The sequence below is a fragment of the Macaca fascicularis genome, chromosome 12, assembly GCF_037993035.2.
Source record: "Macaca fascicularis isolate 582-1 chromosome 12, T2T-MFA8v1.1".
Lineage (NCBI taxonomy): Eukaryota > Metazoa > Chordata > Mammalia > Primates > Cercopithecidae > Macaca > Macaca fascicularis.
The window spans coordinates 46,912,937-46,937,832 of record NC_088386.1 but is presented as its reverse complement, the minus strand read 5'-3'; the positions used below and the strand labels follow the sequence as shown (position 1 = coordinate 46,937,832).

Sequence of the window (24,896 nt, the reverse complement as noted above, 5' to 3'; positions counted from 1 at the left end):
CTGCAGGCTGTGCTAGTGGACCAGAGGGAGTTCCAGGTGGGTGTGGGTTCAGCAGGCCCCCAACTGGAGCAGCCTGCCAGCGATGCCGTCCTGGGAAGTGAGAGGCTTAGCCCCCGGGCCAGCAGCTGCCAAGGGTGTGCTGGGTCCCCCAGCAGTGCCAGCCCACCGGCATGGCGCTTGAATTCTCCGTGGACCTCAGCTGCCTCCCAGCCGGGCAGGGCTCGGGACCCGCAGTCAGCCATGCCCAAGCCTCCCCCACGCCGTGGGCTCCTGGGCAGCCCGAGCCTCCCCGACTAGCAATGAGCACCGCTCGCTGCCACCGCCCAAGAGCTGAGGAGTGTGGGTGCACAGCTCAGGACTGGCGGGCAGCTCCACCTGCAGCCCAGGTGTGGGATCCACTGGGTGAAGCCAGCTGGGCTCCTGGGTCTAGTGGGGACTTGGAGAACATTTAAGTCTAGCTGAGGGATTGTAGACGCACCAATCAGCACTCTGTGTCTAGCTCAGGGTTTGTAAATACACAAATCAGTACTCTGTATCTAGCTCAAGGTTTGTAAAGGCATGCACCAGTCAGTGCTCTGTGTCTAGCTAGTCTAGTGGAGACTTGGAGAACTTTTTTGTCTAGCTAAAGGATTGTAAATGCACCAATCAGCACTCTGTGTCTAGCTCAGGGATTGTAAATGCACCAATCAGTGCTCGGACCAATCAGCTCTCTGTAAAATAGACCAAACAGCTGTCTGTAAAATGGACCAATCAGCAGGATGTGGGTGGGGTCAGATAAGGGAGTAAAAGCAGGCTGCCTGGGCCAGCCAGTGACAACCTGCTTGGGTCCCTTATCCTTGTGTGGAAGCTTTGTTCTTTCGTTCTTTGCAATAAATTTTTCTGCTGCTCACTCTTTGGGTCCATGCCACCTTTATGAGCTGTGACAGTCACTACGAAGGTTTGCAGCTTCACTCCTGAAGCCAGCGAGACCACGAACCCACTGGACGGAAGGGACAACTCCAGATGTGCCGCCTTTAAGAGCTGTAACACTCACTGCAAAGATCTGCAGCTTCACTCGTGAAGTCAGCAAGACCAAGAACCCACCAGAAGGAAGAAACTGCAGACACATCTGAACATCTGAAGGAACAGACTGTGGACACACCATCTTTAAGAACTGTTTCACACTCACCGCGAGCATCCGCGGCTTCGTTTTTGAAGTCTGCGAGACCAAGAACCCATGAATTCCAGACACAAAAGTACTCAGCATTCCAAAGTGTCATAGTTTGGTATATCATCTGAGCCCCACCACCCCTCATATACAGAGTAACACCTAAAATGGTGAAGTGACAACACAAAAATAAAATGTAGACGAATACACGTCATATCTTATCATAGGAATTTTTATTCTCTTAAATAAAAGTTATAGGAGGTCACTGGTTTGGACTTAGTTTCTGCACCAGGCCTAAAAGACCAAACCGAAATGGAGTCACTCATGCTAAAGTTTCACACCATCAACCCAAAATTAGTTGTTTATCTGACCTTCCAAGAAACCAGGAGACACAGAAAGATAATAGCCAAACCCTCAAACAGACCAGTTTTTGCTGGCATAAGGAAGTTGCCTCTGCTTTAACCTTTATAAGAAAAGTAACTTTGAAACAATCAGTCTGCTTTTTGTTTTCTGTTTCTGCTGTCCTCATCTCTTTTATATCAATAAAACCAGCCTCCTCTGTTCAGCTCATCAGAATACTTTCTATTTTAAAAATGAGGTGCCTGATTCTAGAATTGCAAATGAAAGCCAATTAAGATCTTTAAAACTAAATTTGTTGTCATTTTGTCTTTTGACAGTCCTAAACATATGCGAAAAGAGACCTCAGAAAATCAAGTATAACAGCAAATAAATTTTAACATTTGATATATTTTAAAAAACCATGAAAGTAAAAGACAAACTATAAACTAAAAATTAAATTGCAGCATATATGCCAAACATGGACATATATAATAATTTCTTACAAATCAATAGCGAATATTATACCAGTTTTTAAAAATAGTGAAAAGCATGGAAAAATAATTCACACACACAAAAAAATGTATATATAACCATCAACCTCATGAATAAAGAAATGCAAATTCAAACTACAGTGAGGCCTCATTTTTGCCTATCAAAACAGAAAATTTTATTTTAATTAACCTTTGATTCAGTAATTCTATTTCCAGGTCCTTGTCTTAAAGAATTAGAGAGGTGCACAAATATGTGTGTTCAAGGATATTTATTGCAACAACATTTATGAAAACAACCTGAAATTCCAACAATGGAGATACGCTTAAATAATGTATAAAACATTCATCTCAATAGAGTATTTTACAGCTGTTTAAAATAATGTTTTTGTAGACTAATCAATGATTTCAGAAAATGTTTATAAAGTTCAAGATTTAAAAAGTATGATATAAAACTGTACATAAAGCAGGATTCCAAAATTTCAAATACAAATACATATAGGTACATATATACATATACCACAAATAGAAAAATGACTGAAAGAAAAAAATATGAAAATGTTAACACTTGTTATTTCTATGTAGTGGGATTATGAGAGGTTTCATTTTTTCGTTTAAAGTTTCCTGTATTTTCCAATTTTCCCTAAATTATGTATTGCTTTCACATTTAGAAAAATAATAAATAAATGTTAATAATAATGTAACAGTGAGATCAAAGGAGTTTCAAAATATTCCAACATAAACACTGTGTTTTGATCATCCTTTTTGTTTTTTTTTTATAAGTGACTAAATCTTCCAGCTAAAAAGTTTTTATTTCCAGTAGAAGTAGTACTTGTGTTTTTTCCTTGACTCGATTTGGATACAGGATCCACTGCAACATATTTGATTTGGAAACCTCCAGCTGTCACTGAAGCATCACTTAGAAACTTCAAGGTCATGACATTTCCTGTTGGGGGGAAGGAGACAAAAGAACAAAGATGTTACTCTCCTTTGATTTGGCTGACAATTCAAAGACTCTTCATTCTCATAGGAGAATATAAGAATTCATAAACAAGATTCCCAGAATTCAGAGGTCGATTCTCAAGCTGAAGAGTCTGTGGCTGCACTGCTGCAGGGAGCAGGGTAAGAGACGTTTGTATTTTTTTCTTCGGTCCTTCAATGTGTCCTACAGGAAATTTTGTCTATTGCATTTATTTATTTATTTTTGAATGAGACGGAGTCTCTCTCACTCTGTCGCCCAGGCTAGAGTGCCGTGGCGCAATCTCGGCTCACCTCAACCTCCGCCTCCTAGCTCAAGCGATTCTCCTGCCTCAGCCTCCCGAGTAGCTGGGATTACAGGCATGTGCCACCACACCTGGCTGATTTTTTGTATTTTTACTAGAGACGGGGTTTCACCATGTTGGCCAGGCTGGTCTCGAACTCCCAACCTCAGGTGATCTGCCCACCTCAGCCTCCCAAAGTGCTGGGATTACAGGTGTGAGCCACCGAGTTGGCCTCTCTATTGTATTTAAAAGGTACTCTTGGGCCGGGCCTGGTAGGTCACACCTATAATCCCAGTACTTTGGGAGGTCAAGGTGGGCAGATCACCTGAGGTCAAGAGTTCAAGACCAGCCTGACCAAAATGGGGAAACCTCGTCTCTACTAAAAATACAAAAAATCAGCCAGGCGTGGTGGCGTGTGCCTGTAATCCCAGCTACTCGGGAGGCTGAGGCAGGAGAATCACTTGAACCGGGAGGGAGAGGTTGCAGTGAGCCGAGATCGTGCCATTGCACTCTAACCTAGACAACAAGAGCAAAACTCCATCTCAAAAAAAAAAAAAAAAAAAAGATACTCTTCATAGAAGGAACATCCACTGAATTACAGGAGAATGGCAAGCAGGTCAAACCAGTGATGGGTGGATGAGTTATTTACTAAATGATGTCACAGCAACAAGTTTCACATTTCTAAGAAACGAAGCTAGACTCCTACTTTGCACAGAGTACCTAAACACATTTTACCGTCATATAAAGACCAAAATGTGCTAAATAAGGAGGAAAAACTTTATTATATAACATAAAATATAGGAATATTTATATCTTTTTCAGGAGGCAAAGGACTTCTTTTTGTTTGTTTTTGGAGACAGGATCTCACTACGTTGCCCAGACTGGTCTCAAGCTCCTGTGCTCAAGTGATCCTCCTACTCCAGTTTCCCAAAATGTTGGAGTCACAGGCATGAGCTGCAAATATATATAAACAAAAGCAGAGTATATACATTCCTAATGCGTGCTTTTATCTATTAACTCATTTAACCCCCAAAACAACACTGTGAGGTGAGGGGGATACTTTTTAAATATTCATTTTAAAGATAAGAAACTGAGGCACAGAGTGACTAAGTAGCTTGCCCAAAGCCACAGAACTAAATGGTAGAGTCAGGTTTGAGCACAGGCAGTCTGGTTTCCAAGTTCATGCTCTGATTCTCAGACTGCTGTTTTCCCATATTTGGAAGATTTGCCTAAATATATATAAAAAATTTTTGCATGAGACAGACTGAGAGAAAATAGGGTTAATATCTCTAATATACAAAGGGCTGCTAGAAATAAAAAAGAGAAAGACAAAAGTGCCAAAGAAGAATAGGCAAGAAATTTATTCTTTGAACACCTAAGAATAGGTATTCAAAGGGATGTTCAAAGGGAAAACAGACATTTAAAAATGTGTTCAAAAACACTACCAAAAATTCAACTTAGATTATTAATGATACTTTTTTGCTCTTCTATTGTGAGAGAATTCAGAGAATATTCAGCTGGTTAAAATGCAAATTGGTTAAGTATGAGTTGACAGGCCTTATTAAAAAAAAAAAAAGAAAATGTACATTGGGAGTCAGCCAGGCAAGTTGGTTTACGCCTGTAATCCCAGCACTTTGGGAGGCTGAGGCAGGAGGACAGCTTGAATTCAGGACTTCAGGACCAGCGTAGGCAACATAGCAAGACCCCATCTCTACTAAAAATACAAAAATTAGCCTTGTGCGGGAAAATCACTTGAGCGTAGGAGTTTGAGGCTGTAGTGAGCCATGATAGCGCCCTTGCATTCCAGCCTGGGTGACAGAATGAGACCCTGTCTCAAAAAAAAAAAAAAAAAAAAAAAAAAAAAGAAAGAAAAAGAAATGCAAATTGGCACTGTAGGAATCTATTTTTTTTTTTTAAAGTAGCATTACTGAGTAAAGACAGGTTTTAAAATGTTCATTGAAATGTTGAATAACAAAAGAAAAAAATCAGAATAAAACACCTCAGAATGTTAAATATTAGTACATGACAAATTATGGTATATCCATACAGTGACCTATTAGGCAGTCAGGAAAAAGAATTTGAATGATCTAAATATCATACTCTGACTTGGAAATATGTCCATAGTATCCATGTATATAATGTTTGTATACTAGAAAAACATCTGGAAGGATGGTCAGTACAGAGTTATCAAATGCCTTTCTGGGATGGAGAGGTGAGGAGAGTAGGCACATGCTTACTTTTATATATCTTGTTAATGTGGTAGGATTATGGACAATTTCAGGTTTTTTTTTTTTTTTTTTTTTGAGACAGGATGTCACTCTGTCTTCCAGGCTGGAGAGCAGTGGCATGATCACAGCTCACTACAGCCTTGACCTCCCTGGATTCAGGTGATCCTCCTACCTCAGCCTCCTGAGTAGCTGGGACTACAGGTACACATCAAGATGCCTGGCTAACTTTGTATTTTTAAAGTTTTTTTGAAAGGGAATCTTACTCTGTTGCCCAGGCTAGAGTGCAGTGCAGCCATCTCAGCTAACTACAATCTCTGCCTCTCAGGTTCAAGCGATTTTCCTGCCTCAGCCTCCTGAGTAACAGGGATTACAGGCACTTGCCACCACACCTGGCTAATTTTTTGTGTTTTTAGTAGAGATGGGGTTTTACCATATTGGCCAGGCTGTCTTGAACTCCTGACCTTAATTGATCCACCTGCCTCAGCTTCCTGAAGTGCTAGGATTACAGGTGTGAGCCACTGTGCCCGCCAACTTTTGTATTTTTTTGTGGAGACAGAGTTGCATCATGTTGCCCAGACTGGCCTTAAACTCCTGAGGCTCAAGCAATCCTCTCACCTTGGCCTCCCACAGTGCTAGGATTACAGGCATGAACTACCATGCTTGGCCGATGTCTTTATTTTCTATTTTTGTTTTGTAATCTATACCCCAGGTTGAGTAAGCATATATTTAAAAAGAAATAGTATTGTGCTTGATAGGATTTTTTTTTTTTTGAGATGGGGTCTCACTGTGTTGCCCAGGCTGGAGTACAGTGGCACCATCTTGGCTCACTGCAACCTCTGCCTCCCGAGTTCAAGTGATTCTCCTGCCTCAGCCTCCCACGTAGCTGGAACTACAGGCTCCTGCTACCACGCCCGGCTAATTTTTTGCATTTTTAGTAGAGACGGGGTTTCACCGTGTTAGCCAGGATGGTCTCGATCTCCCGACCTGGTGATCCACCCACCTCAGCCTCCCAAAGTGCTGGGATTACAGGCGTGAGCCACTGTGCCAGGCCTATGCTTGACAGGATTTTATGTTAACTTTATCTTATATCTTCTTTTTCTTTTTCTTTTTCTTTTTTTTGAGATGGAGTCTCGCTCTGCCACCCAGGCTGGAGTGCAGTGGTGTGATCTTGGCTCACTGCAACCTCCACCTCCTGGGTTCACGCCATTCTCGGCTCAGCTTCCCGAGTAGCTGGGACCACAGGCGCCCGCCACCAGGCCCAGCTAATTTTTTGTGTTTTTAGTAGAGATGGGGTTTCACCGTGTTAGCCAGGATGGTCTCGATCTCCTGACCTCGTGATCCACCTGCCTCGGCCTCCCAAGTGCTGGGATTACAGGCGTCAGCCGCCACCACGCCCGGCCTATACCTTCTTTTTCTATTACTTTGTATCAGTGTCCTCTTCCTGATTTTTTGCCAAATCTTTGGCTCTTTTGTTTAACTGTATTCTTTTCTGTTTCTTGATTTGTTTCTCTTTGAATGAGAAATTGTGTGGGTTTTTTTTTTTCCCCCAGTTTCTTGAAGTTATGCCAATAAAACCCCACCACTGATTTGATTACGTTTGGAGTAAGTTGTCTATTTTAGAGAAAAAAGGAAAATGTAAAATTTTAGACTTTTTTTTTTGAGACAGAGTTTTGCTCTTGCTGCCCAGGCTGGAGTGCAATGGCGTGATCTCGGCTCACTGCAACCTCTGCCTCCCGGGTTCAAGCAATTCTCCTGCCTCAGCCTCCCGAGTAGCTGGGATTACAGGCATGCGCCTCCACGCCTGGCTAATTTTGTATTTCTATTAGAGACGTGGTTTCTCCATGTTGGTCACGCTGGTCTTGAGCTCCTGACCTCAGGTGATCCGCCTGCCTCCGCCTCCCAAAGTGCTGGGATTACAGTCGTGAGCCACCGTGCCCAGCCTAGACTTCTTTTTAACTTCTTTGTTTAATAGGATTCTCATCCCCCAACTACCTCCTACAGCAATAAGATGTTTTCTTTCAACTGTCTGTTAATATAAAATATATTTTCAAAAAAGGAATGAGAGATAAGTAAATGGTTTAATTTAATAGGTTATCTTTCTTAAGGGAGTTTGTAACAGAATAATGAACTAGCAAGGTTTAAGCATTAATCATTCAATAACAGAGCAGGAAGTTCCATCTCTTACAGTTATGACGAATAAATTAGAATTGAGTCACTGAAAGGCTGGGGTGTGGGAGTAAGTTAACTAGTAGTATCTGAGTACTCAGAAATTGCAACTCAGTGTAGTTTTATTGTTTATAGTTGCAGAAGTATTGTGATAGTTTTATGACTTGGGAAAAAATAGAATACATAAAAATGCCAGCTGCTGGTGCTGGTGATGGAAATAAAATATTGAATACATGTAAGAAAGAACTTTTTAGGCAGAAAATAGCAGTATGGGATAAATTAAAGAGTGATATTGCATATTAAGATAAATTTATGCGACTACAGGGCATTTCTTGAGGTATATTTCTTGGAATAAAGTCACCGAAAATAATGGGGGGGCAATATTTGGAAAGCACTGCCTATTATATCTGATCTTTTCAGATTTACTATGCATGATTAGCATATTAAAAGATCCCTGCTGTCTTCCAGTAAAGAAATCTGTTTGATATTGTTTAACCCAATGTTTTCCAAATTTATTTGACCTTAGAGCCCTCTTCTCATGTAACATCTATTTAAATCTCACAGAACTTTGTTATTTGAAACATTCTCTGGAGAATACTGTACTAAGATAAAAATGTAATGAATATGATGTAAGATTGTTTTAGTGACAAAGATTTTTAATGACTTTATAAATTACTTCAACCCTTTGTCAATGAAAAATTTCAGCTATTTTATTAGCACATTTATGGAAATCATAAACTACAGCAATATTTGTGGATTTGCAGATTCAAGACTCTCTCAGACGCATTACATTTTCTGCAAAGAACAAGAGTCTATACATTTTTTAGTGCAGGCAGTTGGCATAAATCGTTAAGTAATTTTTTTTTTCTTTTTGTAAGATAGCAAGCTGCATCTGGTCTTGGTTCTTTCAACTTCAAAAAGTGAATAATAACTGCTATTTACTATTTTACAGTGTCCCTTCACTTTCAGGGACACTAAAAAAACAAATCATAGTTTTGGTCCTCAATTTAGAACCTTACCTGTACTGATGATGTCATCTGGAAGCTCATCTCCACAGTATCTGAAAAGGAATTTTTAGAAAAGAGATGTCACACAAATGAATATTATACAGCTAGTAAAGGGGCTCTTACCAATAATTAAGCCTCTAAGTAATAGCTCATTGTTCCATAATTTTTGAAATTTCTATTGTTATTTTACCTGGATTTGTAAGGGAGAATAGGAGTTAAAGTTTGTTATTTGAAATAATCTTCTTACAATATTTATGAGATTTTATTTTATTTTATTTAGATGGAGTCTTGCTCTGTCGCTCAGGCTGGAGTGCAGTGGCGCAGTCTCGGCTCACTGCAACTTCTTCCTCCTGGGTTCAAGCGATTCTCCTGCCTCAGCCTCCTGAGTAACTGAGATTACAGGTATGCACCACCAAACCTGGCTAATTTTTGTGCTTTTAGTAAAGATGGGGTTTCACCATGTTGGCCAGGCTCATCTTCAACTCCTGACTTCAGGTGATCCTCCCACCTCAGCCTCTCAAAGTGTTGGGATTACAGGCATGAGCCACCGCACCCAGCCAATGAGATTTTAAAGGAAAGATATGTAGCATTTTTACTTTGTGTAACTAGAAAATTTTGCGCAGTAAGTAATTTGAATCTACTTGGAAAAATTAAAATTTTATTTCTTTTTTTTGAGACAGAGTCTCGGTCTGTAGCCCAGGCTGGAGTACAATGGTACCATCTTGGCTCACTGCAACCTCTGCCTCCTGGGTTAAAGTGATTCTCCTGCCTCAGCCTCCCGAGTAGCTGAGATTACAGGCACCCACCACCATGCCCGGCTAATTTTTTGTATTTTTAGTAGAGATGGGGTTTCTCCATGTTGGCCAGCGTGGTCTCAAACTCCCGACCTCAGGTGATCCGCCCTCCTCGGCCTCCCAAAGTGCTAGGATTACAGGCATAAGCCACTGTGTCCGGCCTTAAAAATTTATTTCTAATTAATTTTATAAAGTTTTCTTCACAGTTATAGAAGAATGGGCATATGGTTGGTGATATTAATATTTTGAATTCTAGGATAGACTGATTTAAATCTGGAAAAATTATTTTGAACCTTATAGGTATAAAAGGATTTGATTTTTATCTGAATCATGACTTGAAAGGAACCCTCTTACACGTATAAAAAGGTAAGAGTTTTATAGGTTTCTAAATATGTAATTTATTCAAGAGGAAAAGTCTAAATTTACCTGAAAGGTAAATTATATAATATAAATTCAAAAAATAAATTAGTCTGTTCAAACCTCCTAAAAACAGTAGTTTATAATTTTATATAAGATAGGATCTTGCTGTATTGCCCAGGCTGAAATACAGTGTTTATTCATAGGCCCCTTCTCACTTCTCAACACGGGAGTTTTAATCTGCTTGTTTCTGACCTGGGCAGGTTCATCCCTTCTTAGGCAACCTGGTGGTCCCCTCCTCCTGAGAGGTCATCATATTGATGCTGCTCTTAGTGTGGACACCCCATCAACATAGTTCACTCTAACCCAGAACTACTGGGCTCAAGTGCTCCTCCTGCCTCAGCTTTCAAAGTAGCTGGGACCACAGGTATGCCCACCTGGACTTTGTTCTTAATTCCCCCAACTCTACTTTGTGTCTTCATCAAACTATTTTTATAAACTATCTTTTCTCTACAGCAGTAGTCTGTCAGCTAAAGAAGGAAATGAGGCCGGGTGCGGTGGCTCACGCCTGTAATCCCAGCACTTTGGGAGGCCGAGGCGGGTGGATCACCTAAAGTCAGGAGTTTGAGACCAACCTGGCCAACATGGTGAAACCCCACCTCTACTAAAAATACAAAAATTAGCCAGGCATGGTGGTAGGTGCCTGTAATCCCAGCTACTCGGGAGGCTGGGGCAGAATTACTGGAACTCAGGAGGCAGAGGTTGCAGTGAGCCAAGATTGTGCCACTGCTCTCCAGCCTGCTGACAGAGTGAGACTCCGTCTCAAAAAAAAAAAAAAAAAGTAGAAAGAAGAAAACAAAACGAAAAATACTTTCCCTTCAAAAAGTATTCATTTTTGCAAGAAATACCTTTGGTTTTCTTTGTATTTAAGTTACACGTTCAAAATTGACATAAAAAGCGATTGAGTCTGTCATTTTTAAATTGTCCCCACTACCATTTTTTTCCCGTTAAATTACTATCATGTATAATAGAGAATTGAAAACTGATAGTCTATTGATAATTGGTAGTCTAAAATATGGGTTATTAGGTGGGGACCTGAGTATATAAAATACCTAATTGTACACTCCTTAATTTTGCAATATATCATAAGATACGCAAAATTCAAAGTAGATTAAAGATTTGGAATGTGAAGAAAAAGGTTGTGTTCTAGCATGCTGAAAAGCCACAGGAAAATATTAAAGAGAGAAAGGGTTAAACTTTGCTTATTTACCTTACATCCATAATACTTAGCACAATGCTTTGTAGGAATAAGAAAGGCAACAATTACTGAATTTATAATCTTTTTTTTTTTTTTTTTAAGACAGAGTCTTGCTCTGTTACCTAGGCTGGAGTGCAGTGGTGCAATCTTGGCTCACTGCAACCTCCACCTCCCGGGTTCAAGTGATTCTCCTGCCTCAGCCTCCTGAGTAGCTGGGATTACAGGCGCCCGCCACCATGCCCAGCTAATTTTTGTATTTTTAGTAAAAACAGGGTTTTGCCATGTTGGCCAGGCTGGTCTCGAACTCCTGACCTCAGGTGATCCGCCCACCTTGGCCTCCCAAAGTGATGTGGATTACAGGCGTGAGCCACCATGCCTGGCCCTATAATCATTTTTAAGGTTGTAAGAAATTAGAACTTAAAAACATGAACAATTTTTGCAACTCACATATCTTTCTTCCTTCTATTGTTAGTCAGATCTTGAGGTATTTATAAAATAGACTAACTAGTTCTTACAACTTAGCCATAATCAAAAGGCAGCTCTCACTACTTTAATAAGTATGTTGTAGCGGCCAGCTAAGAAAAATCTTTGTTGAAAAATGATATGGTGCTTTAGGAGAGTAGAACTATTCCAAAATCAATATTATAGGGGCGGTGGAGGAAAAATTAAAGAAGCATCGAACAAAATACTGGACATTCATTTAACTTCCTCTATGGGGACCTACACGTACCTTCCCACGAAGCCATGGACATCATCGTAACTGTCATATATTTCAACATAATCAGCCAAGCAACCTGGATCATCTTCAAGGTCAAAATCTAAAAAACTCAGGTGAATATGCTGACCATACTTGAGTCTAATGTGCCAGTAGCAGATTTGGTTATCTTCGTACTCATTTGGGAAGCCTGGAGATTTAAAAATTCCCTTTGAATCTGTAAAGACGCCGCCACACTCCTTTGCTGAAATGAGAAGAAAAAAAACGTAAAAACCCCAAAGCATTAGGAAAAACATTATCCCTATTAAAAGTGACATTTCTTAGCAATCTATTACTTTTTATGAAATATTAAATGTCTTAGTATACAGCATCTATGGTATATTATGTATGCTTTTAGCTAAAGAATAAATGTATTTTTTCATCAATAGTTACTAAATTCTCTAAAATGAATATGGACTCTTTGTGAATTTATTTTTCTTTTTATATTTTGAGACAAGATCTCGCTCTGTCACCCAGGCTGGAGTGCAGTGACCCAATCATAGCTCATTGCAGCTTTGAACTCCTTGGCTCAAGCGATCCTCCCACTTCAGCCTCCTAAGCAACTGGGATGACAGGCATGTGCCATTTCTACAAAAAAAAAATTTTTTTTTTTTGTAGAAATGGGTCTTGCTATGTTGCCCATGCTGGTATTGAACTCCTGACCTCAAGTGATCCTCCTGCCTCTGCCTCTGAAAGTGCTGAGATTATAGACATGAGCCACTGTGCCCAGCCATGAATTTTTAAAAAGTAAATATAGTAAGAAAAAAATGGCTAGGTGCAGTGATGCTCACCCTTAGTCCCAGCTAATTGGGAGGCTGAGGCAGAAGAATCCCATGAGCCTAGGAGTTTGAGGCCAACCTGGGCAACATAGTGAGACTCTGTCTCTAAAAAAATAAAAATAAAAATAAAATTTAAAATTAAAACAATTGAAATGTAATTAATTTTTGCTTTATTTTATCTTTTAAGGCATAACATGACAAGTATTTTGTGCACACACCTGTTTTTTGTTGTTGTTTTTTGAAATGGAGTTTCACTCTGTCACCCAGGCTGGAGTGCAGTGGCACAATCTCCTCTCACTGTAGCCTCTGTAATTGTTCAAGCAATTCTTATGCCTCAGCCTTCTGAGTAACTGGGATTACAGGCATGAGCCACCATGTCTGGCTAATTTTTGTATTTTTAGTGGAGATAGGGTCTTGCCATGTTGGCCAGGTTGGTCTCGAACTCCTGACCTCTAGTGATCGACCCACCTCAGCTTCCCAAAGTGCTGGGATTACAGGCGTGAGCCATGGTGCCCGGCTTATGTCTATGTATTTTGACAAATATATATACATTTATATTACAAATAGCCCTATCAAGATGGTAGGGACTTTGCCGTGTGGTGTCACCATATGTCTTCGGGGCCACAAGCACTTAGAATAATGGATCCCGTAAATTCTGTTTGGAAAATCATTATGCAATTTCATGATCGCAGGAGACTTTAAAGTCACTCTAATCCACTTAAAAGGAAAAATTTATAATTATTCTGTATACTGCCTTTACTGATTTTAAACTAATACCCTAATCCTAATATTTTAGGTTTTGATGGAGTTATTCAGGTTTGTTTTTTCCAAGTCATTCATCATTTAACAGATTTCAATGTTATAACTTGTCATAAGAAAAGCAAACACATGTAAAACAAAACAAAAACGCTACATCAGAATCAATGGTTTGCAATATGACCTAGAGGGAAAGCTAGGAAGAAGCCCTGGTTAATTTTAATTCCATATAAGGTAAGTGTCTAATGTCTAGAAAGAGGTGCTCCCCAGCCTTTCTATGATCCTGTTCTGCTCATCCAATCTTTGTTGTATATATTAATAAATTAGAAAAAATTCAAATCTTGAACTAATTTGGCTGCCTATTTGCTATATTTATTTAGATCTACATTTTACATTACATCTAGTTACTGCCTCATCTATTATTTGGAATATCAGCTCTAACTTGGTGACATTGATTAATCAATAATGATTGCTTGATTTTTCTGAAGCCATTATTTTTTTTTCATTCCAGTGATGTTTCAGTGAGCTGTTCCCCTAGTGCTAGTTCAGGCAGTCAAGTCTCCTTCAAGTTAACCACATCCTAAATAGTCAGCATACCACCAAATCCAAAAGTGAGCTAAATGCACTGAGAATTGGGTAAAAACAAATCTCCCAGGATTCTGTACACATGTTCCCAGAGTGTATTCAGCCTCTCTCAGAAAAGAAAGCAACTTATAATAATTTATAATTTAGGATTATATTCTTATGAAAGGGCAATGCAATACTGAAAGGACCGTTTCATTGGCACTTCTTCAATGACTCTAGAGTTTAATCTACGGAAATTATCCAATAGAAGCTCAGAGATCCTAAAGTTTATCAAGTGAAGGAAGAATCAGAGAATATATTTGAAAAGAATAGTTAGTCTTGAGAGTAAAAGAAGAGTGGTCTGCATAAATATATTTAAGAAAATGTAAGAGAGGGAGGGAGGGAGGAAAGGAAGATACGTATTATTGACATAACTAAATATAGCACTAAATTAGTACTGTATAGTATAGGACTAAATAAGCTTAAAGCATGTCAAAGTGACTTGAAAGTTAAAGTTACATAAATGCACTGTTAACTATTCCTATTTTGTCTCAGTTAAGACTAGTTGTAGATGTAGGCAAAAATCTTTCTACCTGGACTACACATAATTTTGAGATATAGGTTAGTTACAGACATGAGAAACTGTTCTCTAAATGTTAATATCATTAAATAATAGATTTTATAAGAATACACTAGAACCTCACTATGTAATTCTCCTACTGTGTTATGGAATTTCTTATAGGGTAAATCCAAATGGGACATGTCTGAGGATGTTTATGATCCTAAATGCCAGGAAGACTTTGTAACATACTGTAATATTTTGTAACATTGTCCTGGGGGAAATATATCCAAAAAGAACAGCCTACTTTTTCTCCAAGAACATGCCCTAAGAATAATTCTTTATAGTAATTATGAGTTAAATTTTCTCATTATTTCCTAGTTGTAAGCAACCATGGAAAAAATATGAATAAAAATATACTGTATAATGATAACTAGTATATACAGTATATGACTGTTAAACCATAGAATTAGAGTTGCTTAGTTTAGAAGTACTAGCATATATACACAAAAAGAAATTAGGGAAAGAATTTGTTTACTTTGTCTCCTTTTCCCCCTTGTATCGAAAGGACAATTTTGAATAGTTAACATTTGGTAGCATCACTTCATTGTTTTAGCTAATTCACTGCGACAAGTTTTTAATCTGCTTTTTATTTTCTTTTTCTTTATGGCTGGGATGTTACCTGGCACAGAGAAGATCTGAATTCTCAGTCCCATCTGCCTAATCATTATTGACTCCTGATTTGGGGTTACTTAATCTCTAAGTTTCAATTTCCTGATTTCTAAAATATAACAACAGCTCCTTGAAGAATTATTGTGAATATTAAGTTAGAGTGTAGATGAAGGAACATAACTCAAGGTCTGGTATAGTATAAGCACTTTATGAATTATAGTTATTAGTAGTAATTATTATTACCAAATTCAATGATTTCTGGAAAAAGTAGCCATTTCTTTTTTAACAACCTCTTAGCAGCATGGAACTGTTTTTGCAAAACATAAAATTATTATTTTTAATGTACCATGTGGGTTGTAGCAATAGGCATCCCATCTTTCACTCCTATTGAGACGGACTCCATAATCAATAATGCCAGTTTTTCCAAATCCACAGTTGGGCCCTGGCTTCACAATGGGGTATCCAACTCTGCCCTTAGCCATCCATCCAGCAGCACAGACGTGAAATCCTGCAAGAAGAAAAAGAGTTACGGACTAAACTGCTAAACTGTCTTGGCCAAGCAAAAGTCATCTTAGCAAAGATAGCCACTTCTAACAATAAGTTTCTTAACTGCTCAAATCCAGTTCATGTAAAAGGGAGAAAATTGTTTCCTTAATTAGACAAAGTGTGAATACACATAAAATATAACCTCTGATTTCTACTAGAAAACTACCTCTTACTTGAAAAAAATGCAAATAGACTACAAATTATTGTGGGTATGAAACTAATCCAAGTTCAGAGCTGGCTGCTTTTCACAAATGACTTATCGAATGCCATGAGATAATTTCTGAAATTATCAATTTTGAAAAACATATTTTCAAGTGGTAATTTAATTTCTATTTCAGGGTCAATTAAGATATTTTTAATATCTTATTTATTTATTTTTTGAGACGGAATGTCACTCTGTCACCCAGACTGGAGTGCAGTGGCACAATCTCGGCTCACTCCAACCTCCGCCTCCTGGGTTCAAGCAATTCTCCCGCCTCAGCCTCCTGAATAGCTGGGGTTACAGGCATGTGCCACCATGCCCAGCTAATTTTTTTATTTTTAGTAGAGATGGGGTTTCTCCATGTTGGCCAGGCTGGTCTCGAGCCCCTGACCTCAGGTGATCTGCCCACCTCGGCCTCCCAAAGTGCTAGAATTACAGGTGTGAACCACCACGCCTGGCCTATTTATTTATTTAAGACATGGTCTTGCTCTGTCATCCAGGGTAGAGTGCAGTGGCATGAACACAGCTCACTGCAGCCTCTACCTCCTGGGCTCAAGAAATCCTCCCACCTCAGCCTTTAGAGTGGCCATGACCACAGGTGTGCATCACCACACCTGGCTAATTTAAAAATTTTTTTTTTTAGAGATGATGTTTCGCTATGTTGCCTAGGCTGGTCTTGAATTCAAGCAGTCCTCCTGCCTCAGCCTTCCGAAGTGCTGGGATTACAGGTGTGAACCACTGCACCCTACCAGATATTAGTAATGTTTTAAAAGATTTGAATAAAGATAAATTCTCTCATATATTTCAAACAAAGGCTCAGCCCTGTTTCCCTTGCTCAGCCTCAGAGGCTGTTTTAGTGCCTGTCAGTGCCACCCAAGATCAATTTTACTAGAGGTCCAGGATGGACAGTAAAGACTATGGGCTTTGTCTCTACCATTTTGGTTACTTTGCCCCATGCCACTCTGTGATTATAGACCAGCAGTCATCTTGGGAGGCTATGGGGCATTTGAGAAAACACTGTTTTTTGTTTTTCTTGAGTAATGTATCAACTTTGCTGGACGTTATCCAGTCAGCAAAGGAGTTCTGAATGGGAGTGGTCCATTGTCCCCAAAGGCCAAGAGAGATGGTAGCAATCCACTTTTGTATAAAGAAGCATATAACACTAGTTGATTACTGGAATTTTCACCAGGTCTTCTGATACCATCTTCCCAGTTTCTTTCTGCTTCTATCTCACGACCTGCCAGTTCTTTTCCTTATAGCTTTTGATCCTGAAGTACAAATACATTCTCCCACTTAATGTAAAACAACTGGGGAAAAAAGCCACTAAATTCAATATTTCTTCTCCCAAGTAAATTTGCTTGTAAGACTCAATATAGTACTATAGCATCATTTAACAACCTTCATACTCAGAAGTCAAAGAGATAGAACAATACTAAAAATGAAAACAACGGCATTGAAATTAATGAGAAATTTAAATGATATTGAAGTAATGAGGTTTTCATTTTCTTTTGACTTTTATTTTATTAGATCACACTGGGTTAAGACCCCACATAAGTTGCTGGAACACTAGAAACTTTCTGCCAACTCTAGGCAGGTGGATAGGAGAAGTCAGAGAGCGGAGATGTCCTAGGGGCTTAGTGATATATCAGAAGGGGGTTGGAGAAAGAAGTCTTACTAGGGTTTAGGAAAGATGGATTTTTTTTCCTCTAAGGATGAAAAAGAAGAAAAATCATTGTGAAATTAGTTACCAATTTTTCTGGCTGCCTCTAGCTGCTTGTAAGTTGCGAGATGGCCGCCTTCAAATTCACACACCGCCTTAGCTTCTGCATAGGTGAGCTTGTATTTGCCAGACCGTGATTCTCTGTGGTACACACCTGCTGCTCGTTCTGTAAAATCAGATGATGTCGTAAAAGCACTGTTATTCCTTCTTACGAAACGGGAAATTCTGTGGCCTCAGCTGGAAGATTACAACAGTTACCATTCCTGCCAAAGAGCTTTCTGTGTTGGCTGCCTTGGGTAGCTAAGTTTTCACTGTTAGGAAGCTTTGGGGAAAAATATGAATGAGGGGGAATTTTAGGGGAATTTGCGGCCATAAACAGAAACTTGAGGCTAAATTATGTTTTTGATCTGATAGCCTGAAATACAGTTTTTATTTATTTTTTATTTTTATTTTGTGAGATGGAGTCTCACTCTGTTGCCCAGGCTGGTACGATTTGGGCTCCCTGCAATCTCTGCCTCTTGGGTTCAAGCAATTCTCCTGCCTCAGCCTCCTGAGTAGCTGGGATTACAGGCATGTACCACCACAACCGGCTAATTTTTGTATTTTTAGTAGAGACGAGGCTTCACCATGTTGGCCAGGCTAGTTTCGAACTCCTGACCTCAAGTGATCCACCTGCCTCAGCCTCCCAAAGTGTTAGGATTACAGGTGTGAGACACCGCACCCAGCCTAAAATAAAGTTTTTAATACAACATTGTATTGCAACACTATCCACAGGTGATAAAGTTTTGGTTTTCTTTTGGATTTAAGCTATATAAAAACTTGCCAAGGTAAGCAATGGGGGAAAAAAAAGGTGAAGGCAAAAGAAACCAGTGAAGATGGATCCATTATGTAGGCTCACAGTGATGGAGAAAAATAAGCTAAAATAGCCAATTGAAAGGAATGACTAATTGACTAATGCAATATAATTAAGAATTTAGGCCGGGCGTGGTGGCTCGTGCCTGTAATCCCAGCACTTTGGAAGGCCGAGGCAGGCGGATCACGAGGTCAGGAGATGGAGACCATCCTGGCTAACATGGTGAAACCCTGTCTCTACTAAAAATACAAAAAATTAGCCGGGCGAGGTGGCGGGCGCCTGTAGTCCCAGCTACTCAGGAGGCTGAGGCAGGAGAATGGCGTGAACCCGGCAGGCAGAGCTTGCAGTGAGCAGAGATTGTACCACTGCACTCCAGCGTGGGCAACAGAGCGAGACTCTGTCTCAAAAAAAAAAAAAAAATAATAATTTAGTAAAACAAATAAAAACTGAGGAAAGATCTGAAGGGATCCAAAGCAAATACTGAATTAGGGAAAAGAAAAACAGATTCAAACACAGCAGAGAAAAAACTGGACACACCTAACTACCAGTTAAAGCCTCAATTTTTTAATCTGATTTGTCTTTTTTGTTCACATATTTTTCCCAACATATTTTAGGCAGTGTTAAGTCATACATGAGTTGTCTTCCAATAGATCACTGTTTAAATGGATTGTTTTGAGTTTGGAGTGCCTTCTACCATAGAAACAATGTGAAAAAATTCCCAGGACAATAGTCATAACATTAGCTCTGTAGTTAGCTCTAATAGTTCTATGTAGTCTGACATTATGGTTAAGTCTCTGTATCCTGACCTGTGCAATCAGCCACCCTTAGGACTATTTTCATTGAGGACATACATATTTCTTGGCACCAAGAAATGAATCCAGGGGCATTAGAAATATAATTCTTTGTTTTCCACCCCAAACTGAAGTTGAGATTGCCATAGTTCAATAACAGAGGGTGCTTGTTTTTCTGAACTCTAAGGATCTTGCTCTTATACATTACATAGTAACTCTGTTACACACAGAGGACCTTAGTCAATCTGATGCTGGAGGTCAGAGAATACCGGGACCATCAGTCAGTTGTTTCTCCAATGAAAGGTACCTGCTGCCCGGTGTCCTTCATGTGGCAAAGCCTCATTAAACTTTCGCTAGTTTTCAATTTAGTTACTTTGAGCATTATACCACGGGGTATTTTGCTAGGTGCTGTGGGTCAGGTTCTATCCTCAAGGAACTTGGACACTAGTGAGTATTCTGAATTTCTTTATCTTGAAATACAGGAACACCAAAGCTTTTGGTAGATGCAGGAGGCGTGTTTAACTTACTTATGTATTATAATAGAGATTGTTGTTAATCATTAAAAATGTTAAAAATTATATTTCGTAAGTATACAGATTAAAAGACCTGTATTTGAAAACAAATTTTGTAGAAATTAATGTATACAAAGTTTTCTCAAACTGATTTTCTTTATATTTTATTTCAAAATTAAAATGTGATGCTTACAGAAAAAATTAATGGAGATTTGGCCAGGCGTGGTGGCTCATGCCTGTAGTTCCAGCACTTTGGGAGGCTGAGGCGGGTGGATCACTTGAGGTCAGAAGTTCCAGACCAGCCTGGCCAACATGGTGAAACCCCGTCTCTATTAAAAATACAAAAAATTAGCCGGCTGCGGTGGTGCACGCCTGTAGTCCCAGCTACTCAGAAGGCTGAGGCAGGAGAATTGCTTGAACCAGGGAAGCAGAGTTGCAGCAAGCAGAGATCATGCCACAACACCCCAGCCTGGGCGACAGAGCAAGACTCTGTTTCAAAAAACAAAACAAAATAAAACAAAAGAATTAACAGTTTTAAAAAATAATAATTTTAAGTTTTCCTCCCAGTAAATTTTCATTTTTTTAAAATCTTTTATTTCAGATTCAAGGGGTACATGTGAAGGTTTGTTACATAGGTAAACTCATGTCACAGTGGTTTGTTGCACAGATTATTTCATCACTCAGGAATTAAACCCAGTACCTCTGTTCCTCTCCCTTCTCTCACCCTAAGTAATTTTTCTTAAACTTTTGGTACCTACTGAAACTTGTCTAGTAATAACCTAATAACAGAAATAGCAAAAAATTTTTATGTTATAATTTTTGATTTAATTTATTAAATATTAATATTCCACATTGTTCCTCTAACAGCACCAAACTTCCCGGTATGTTGCCATATGAACAAATAGAGAACTCTTGGAGTATGTACCTGACAATTTTAAATACGGTGTTTTATTAAAAATATTTCTCAATTCAGAATTTTGAGCTATTGAGATGGACCTTTGTACAATGGATCCCAATTTTACCTTTCAGAAGAAATAATATTTTATTAATTTATCTAGTCAATAGTCATTTATTAAAACTGAAAATTTGTTTAATAACTGTTTTCTCTTTTTAGTGAGTGGTGGCAGTAGAAATGGACTTTGGTTCCACTGCTGTTTCTACCACGGAGTTGTATAACCAGATGAGCCTCAGTTTCCTCATTTGTCAAATAGGAATAATGATAGCTTCTGGGCCATAGGAGGAGCTCAAGATATGTTACTTTTCCTTTGGTTTTTTTTTTTGCTTTGAGATAAAGTCTCACTCTGTCACCCAGGCTGGAGTGCAGTGGTGAGGTCACGGCTCACTGCAACATCTGCCTCTTGGGCTCATGTGATCGTCCCACTTCAGCCTCCTGAGTAGCTGGGACTACAGGCATGCACCACCACACCCAGTTAATTGTATTTTTTTTTATAGAGACAGAGTTTCTCTGTGTTGCCCAGGCTGGTCTTTTTAATTCCTGGGCTCAAGCAATCTGCCCACCTCAGCCTCCCACAGTGCTATGATTACAAGTGTGAACCACCGCATCCCGCCTTCCTTTCCCTTCTTTTCCAGATTCAACAATAAAAATAATTGCTTATCTGTGCATTTATTATTCTCATGATCCATGTAAAATGATTGTAATTTCTTGTCCTTAACTGTTGTTTGTTTTTGTTTTGTTTAAAGTACTATTTTTAAAATTAGATAATACCAGAGTTAAAATAAGCCGTAGGGATCCTTTACTTCAACCTTATCATTTTACCAGATTGGAACCATAACCTAGAGAATTTAAAGTAAACTTGTCCAACTTGCGGCCTGCCAGGACGGCTTTGAATGTGGCCTAACACAAATTTGTAAACTTTCTTAAAACATTATGAGTTGCCCAAGACAATTCTTCTTCTTCCAATGTGGCCCAGGGAAGGCAAAAGATGGGACACCCTAGATTTAAAGTGTCCTGTTCTCGATAGTTGCTAACAGATGTATCCCTTCTAATCCAACTATCTTTCCTTCCTAAATGGTTTCTAATATTATATTGATCCAACCAACTATAAACTATAAACTAAACATCTGTGCTAGGATGGCTGGTCAATAATTTGCCCCAGATTGAAGCAATTTGCAATTATCCTGACCCTCAGATTTGTAGCATACATTAATAGACATTTGAATTTGCTTCTCTCTACCTCTGGAGCAGAACATCTATTGTCTAGGTTTATATTTTTGTAACATACAATGACACTTTAAAAGACAACTCTAAATTACTTGATTATTAGAGGGTTTGATAACATTTCAAAGTTTATCTGCCTGGATTTAATTACTAGCTTCACGACATTTAAAAAAAAATCCTGGCGAATATGAGCATATTTCCTACATTTGACTGTATACAACAAAAATAAAGAGATGGGCTCATTCCTCTACTAAATGTCAGATCCTGTCTTGGCCAAATGGATCATAATGAAATTAGTTCACTGGCTGAAGCTGAAAAAAATAGGTGGCAAGGCTGTGCATTACAAATTAGGCTTTTTAATGAAATCCGCATGGTTGTAGTTGTTACCAGAGAGAAACATGCTGAAAGGGAAAATATTCTACAACTGTGCTGTTTAGCACGCATAAAATCAAAATCTAGGTTAATTTCACCTTCTCTTTATTTCTTTTTTCTAGGCAAGAATTTATGCATTTTTCCCCAAGAAATTCCATTTATTTTTACTGTTAAACACAATAATGAACATAGAGCAATATCAATTTGTATCATGAGAATTAAAGCATTGTTTAGCATACTGTAACATAAGGGGTGTTTTGGATTTTCTGCATTTTCCTTTTTTGATCTATTGTTTATCTTCACTGTTTGGCCTATGTCATTCCTTACATTTAACAAAACAAAATAACAAAAGAAACTTTCCTTGTCTAACAAAAGGGTCAGAAAAGTATTTATATGGATAGTACAAACAGAAAGAATCAAAGTGGTAAGAATGCATTCAGAAGGAGAAACATTTTTCACTTTTTTCTGTATTGCCAGCTGGCTTGGTCAAAATAGTCAAAATGTTTGAAAAAACTAAGATATAGACTATAGCTCAGAGTACATGAAGCAATTATTATAAAATTTTTGTATACTCCAATTTACCTGTTATGATTCTGAAATCTGATTGCAAATGCATTGACAAAAACAAAAGACTATATTGGTGTTTCTAGTTGGTTAAAGAAATACTCCTCTGTGCTACTACATCTGCTTTGAAAAGTTTAAAAGTGTATTTTCATACTGAATATAAATATTAACTGCTATTTTCTACTGAACAGTTTACTTTATAAAATGCTATTTTTACTTTTCAGAGGACAAGAACACTTAAGGAAAAAAAAGCATATGTATTCCAAAGGCTATCTTTCCTAAGCATTTTCTTTGAGAACATCAGCCTTGTACAGAATAGAAAAAGTTACTGCTTTAATTTCCTTCTCCATGATTTAAAGAATTGACATTCTCAACAAGAAGCTCATGAGTGAAGTTTCTTACCAAGCCATATGGAGTTATGAAAAATTCCATCCTTGAATCCCCATCCTTGAGCCTCTTCCCATAGCAAGAGAAATAAGTAAATTAAGATGATCATATCGTCAGTTGTAGCGAAGTAACAGCCTGTTAGGGGCTGCTCACAATAAATTCTCAGAGCAGCGGCTGAAATGTGACTGAAACATCTGGTTTCCACATCTTTTAAATAGTTTTTTTCAACCGTGAGGTCAGCAAGTACTCTCCAATGGCATTTTCCGCTGTGGAGTTACACAATTATCTCAGTGTCTCAAGCAAATCCTCTGACTCATTTGCATTGGCAACCTAAACTAAGGAGATAGAATGATCATCTATGTTTTAAAATTAACTTACTAAGAACGGAGTTCATTTATTGTTAGTCACAAACAGTTTTCTGTTAGAAAGTTTGCGTAACTTGATGCAGATTTAGCACTGATTAAAAGAAAGTCAAACTTGAGTAGGAATTTCAAGATAAATCCTAAATATCTTATTTGCAGTGTCAATTATGGGATATGGGGTTAAATACTAATCTTTTATTGGTAATGTTGGACTGGCTTTTCCTAAACATTGTCAAGCCCATATAAAAAATTTAAAACAAAAAGTGTACACAGTTTGGAGAATCCTAATTTTTCTCCAATGATATATGACTTCCTTATTCTCTGTCTGCTTTCTTCCAGGGTGGGGTCTGTTGCAGTCTTTGGTTTGTTATGGTCATCAGTTAAATAAATGCATCAGCTCCCAGAAAAATAGTTCAATTTCAGAGCATCAGGACGTTCCAGCAGCTTTGGGATGTCCTGTTATAACAGGCCTGTTTTCGCAGGCCACAAATTCTTGAAGGGTTGGGAGAAAGGTGGGTAGACTAATAAAGTTAATAACAATTTGTCCCTAGCTTCCCGAGACCACTCTAACTTTGAAGAAGATGATCAAAATAATAGATAATAATTATTACAGTAAGTCATCATGTCTTCAAATATACCAAACTTTCCTCTTCCTTTATGTAGAATCCTTGGGTAACATATCTGATAATACTCCCACTACCACTGATGCTAATGGCATTTCCTGTTATTCATTGATAGCCATTTATTGGCAACTTTTGATTTTTTTACAAAATTCGTTATTTTTTGGAACTTAGATTCTCTACTTTCGGTCCCAAATTGTTTCCCATTCACTCCTATTATAGCATTCACTTCTCCTATGCTTTCTTAGTCCCTCCAATGACGTTGGAGTTCTTTGAAAAAGCCAACTTGCTAGACGTGCTCTGGTCTGGAGTTAGCTTTGAATCCCTTAGACGTCTTTGCTTTGAACATCTCAGGTATGTTCTGGTCTCATCTCTTCTCAAAAGAGCAGTTATGGGGATGTAGGCTGAGAGTACAGAATTTTTTGGATGCCCACTGAGGTAGGCATAAAGTTACTAGCATTCAAAAATCTTTATTTTGGACCAGTGGCACGTGAAAGATGAGGGAATTGTATCCAAGTTCACAGATAGGATTAGTGAATTTAAGTTTGTTGCAAAAGGGAAAGGTATAGTCTAGACCAGGTGGATGTGACTATGGAGAAGACAGACATGGTTAGTGAGAGCAAGATTCATAGGTAGTTGGAAGGAATAAACCATGACA

General features: G+C 38.6%; 1 protein-coding gene across 1 annotated transcript; it reads right to left on the bottom strand.

The window, feature by feature from the left end:
- Positions 1–2,231: 2,231 nt before the first annotated feature.
- TNFAIP6 (TNF alpha induced protein 6) lies at positions 2,232–23,443 on the bottom strand. Its single transcript, XM_005573183.5, has 6 exons — positions 23,272–23,443; positions 17,627–17,764; positions 15,477–15,638; positions 11,777–12,005; positions 8,650–8,690; positions 2,232–2,920 (listed from the first exon to the last, which is right to left on the bottom strand). The coding sequence occupies exons 1-6, from the start codon at positions 23,363–23,365 to the stop codon at positions 2,751–2,753; spliced, it is 834 nt and encodes a 277-aa protein (XP_005573240.1). The 5' UTR covers positions 23,366–23,443; the 3' UTR covers positions 2,232–2,750.
- Positions 23,444–24,896: the final 1,453 nt, after the last annotated feature.

Bases quoted from the DNA above. Each gene is read 5' to 3' on its own strand.
- TNFAIP6 (XM_005573183.5), bottom strand. From the start codon at position 23,365: ATGATCATCTTAATTTACTTATTTCTCTTGCTATGGGAAGAGGCTCAA. The intron at 15,639-17,626 runs GTAACTAATTTC...TTCTTCTTGCAG, and splicing joins AGAGGCAGCCAGAAAAATTG to GATTTCACGTCTGTGCTGCT. The intron at 2,921-8,649 runs GTAAGGTTCTAA...TCCCCCCAACAG, and splicing joins AGATGACATCATCAGTACAG to GAAATGTCATGACCTTGAAG.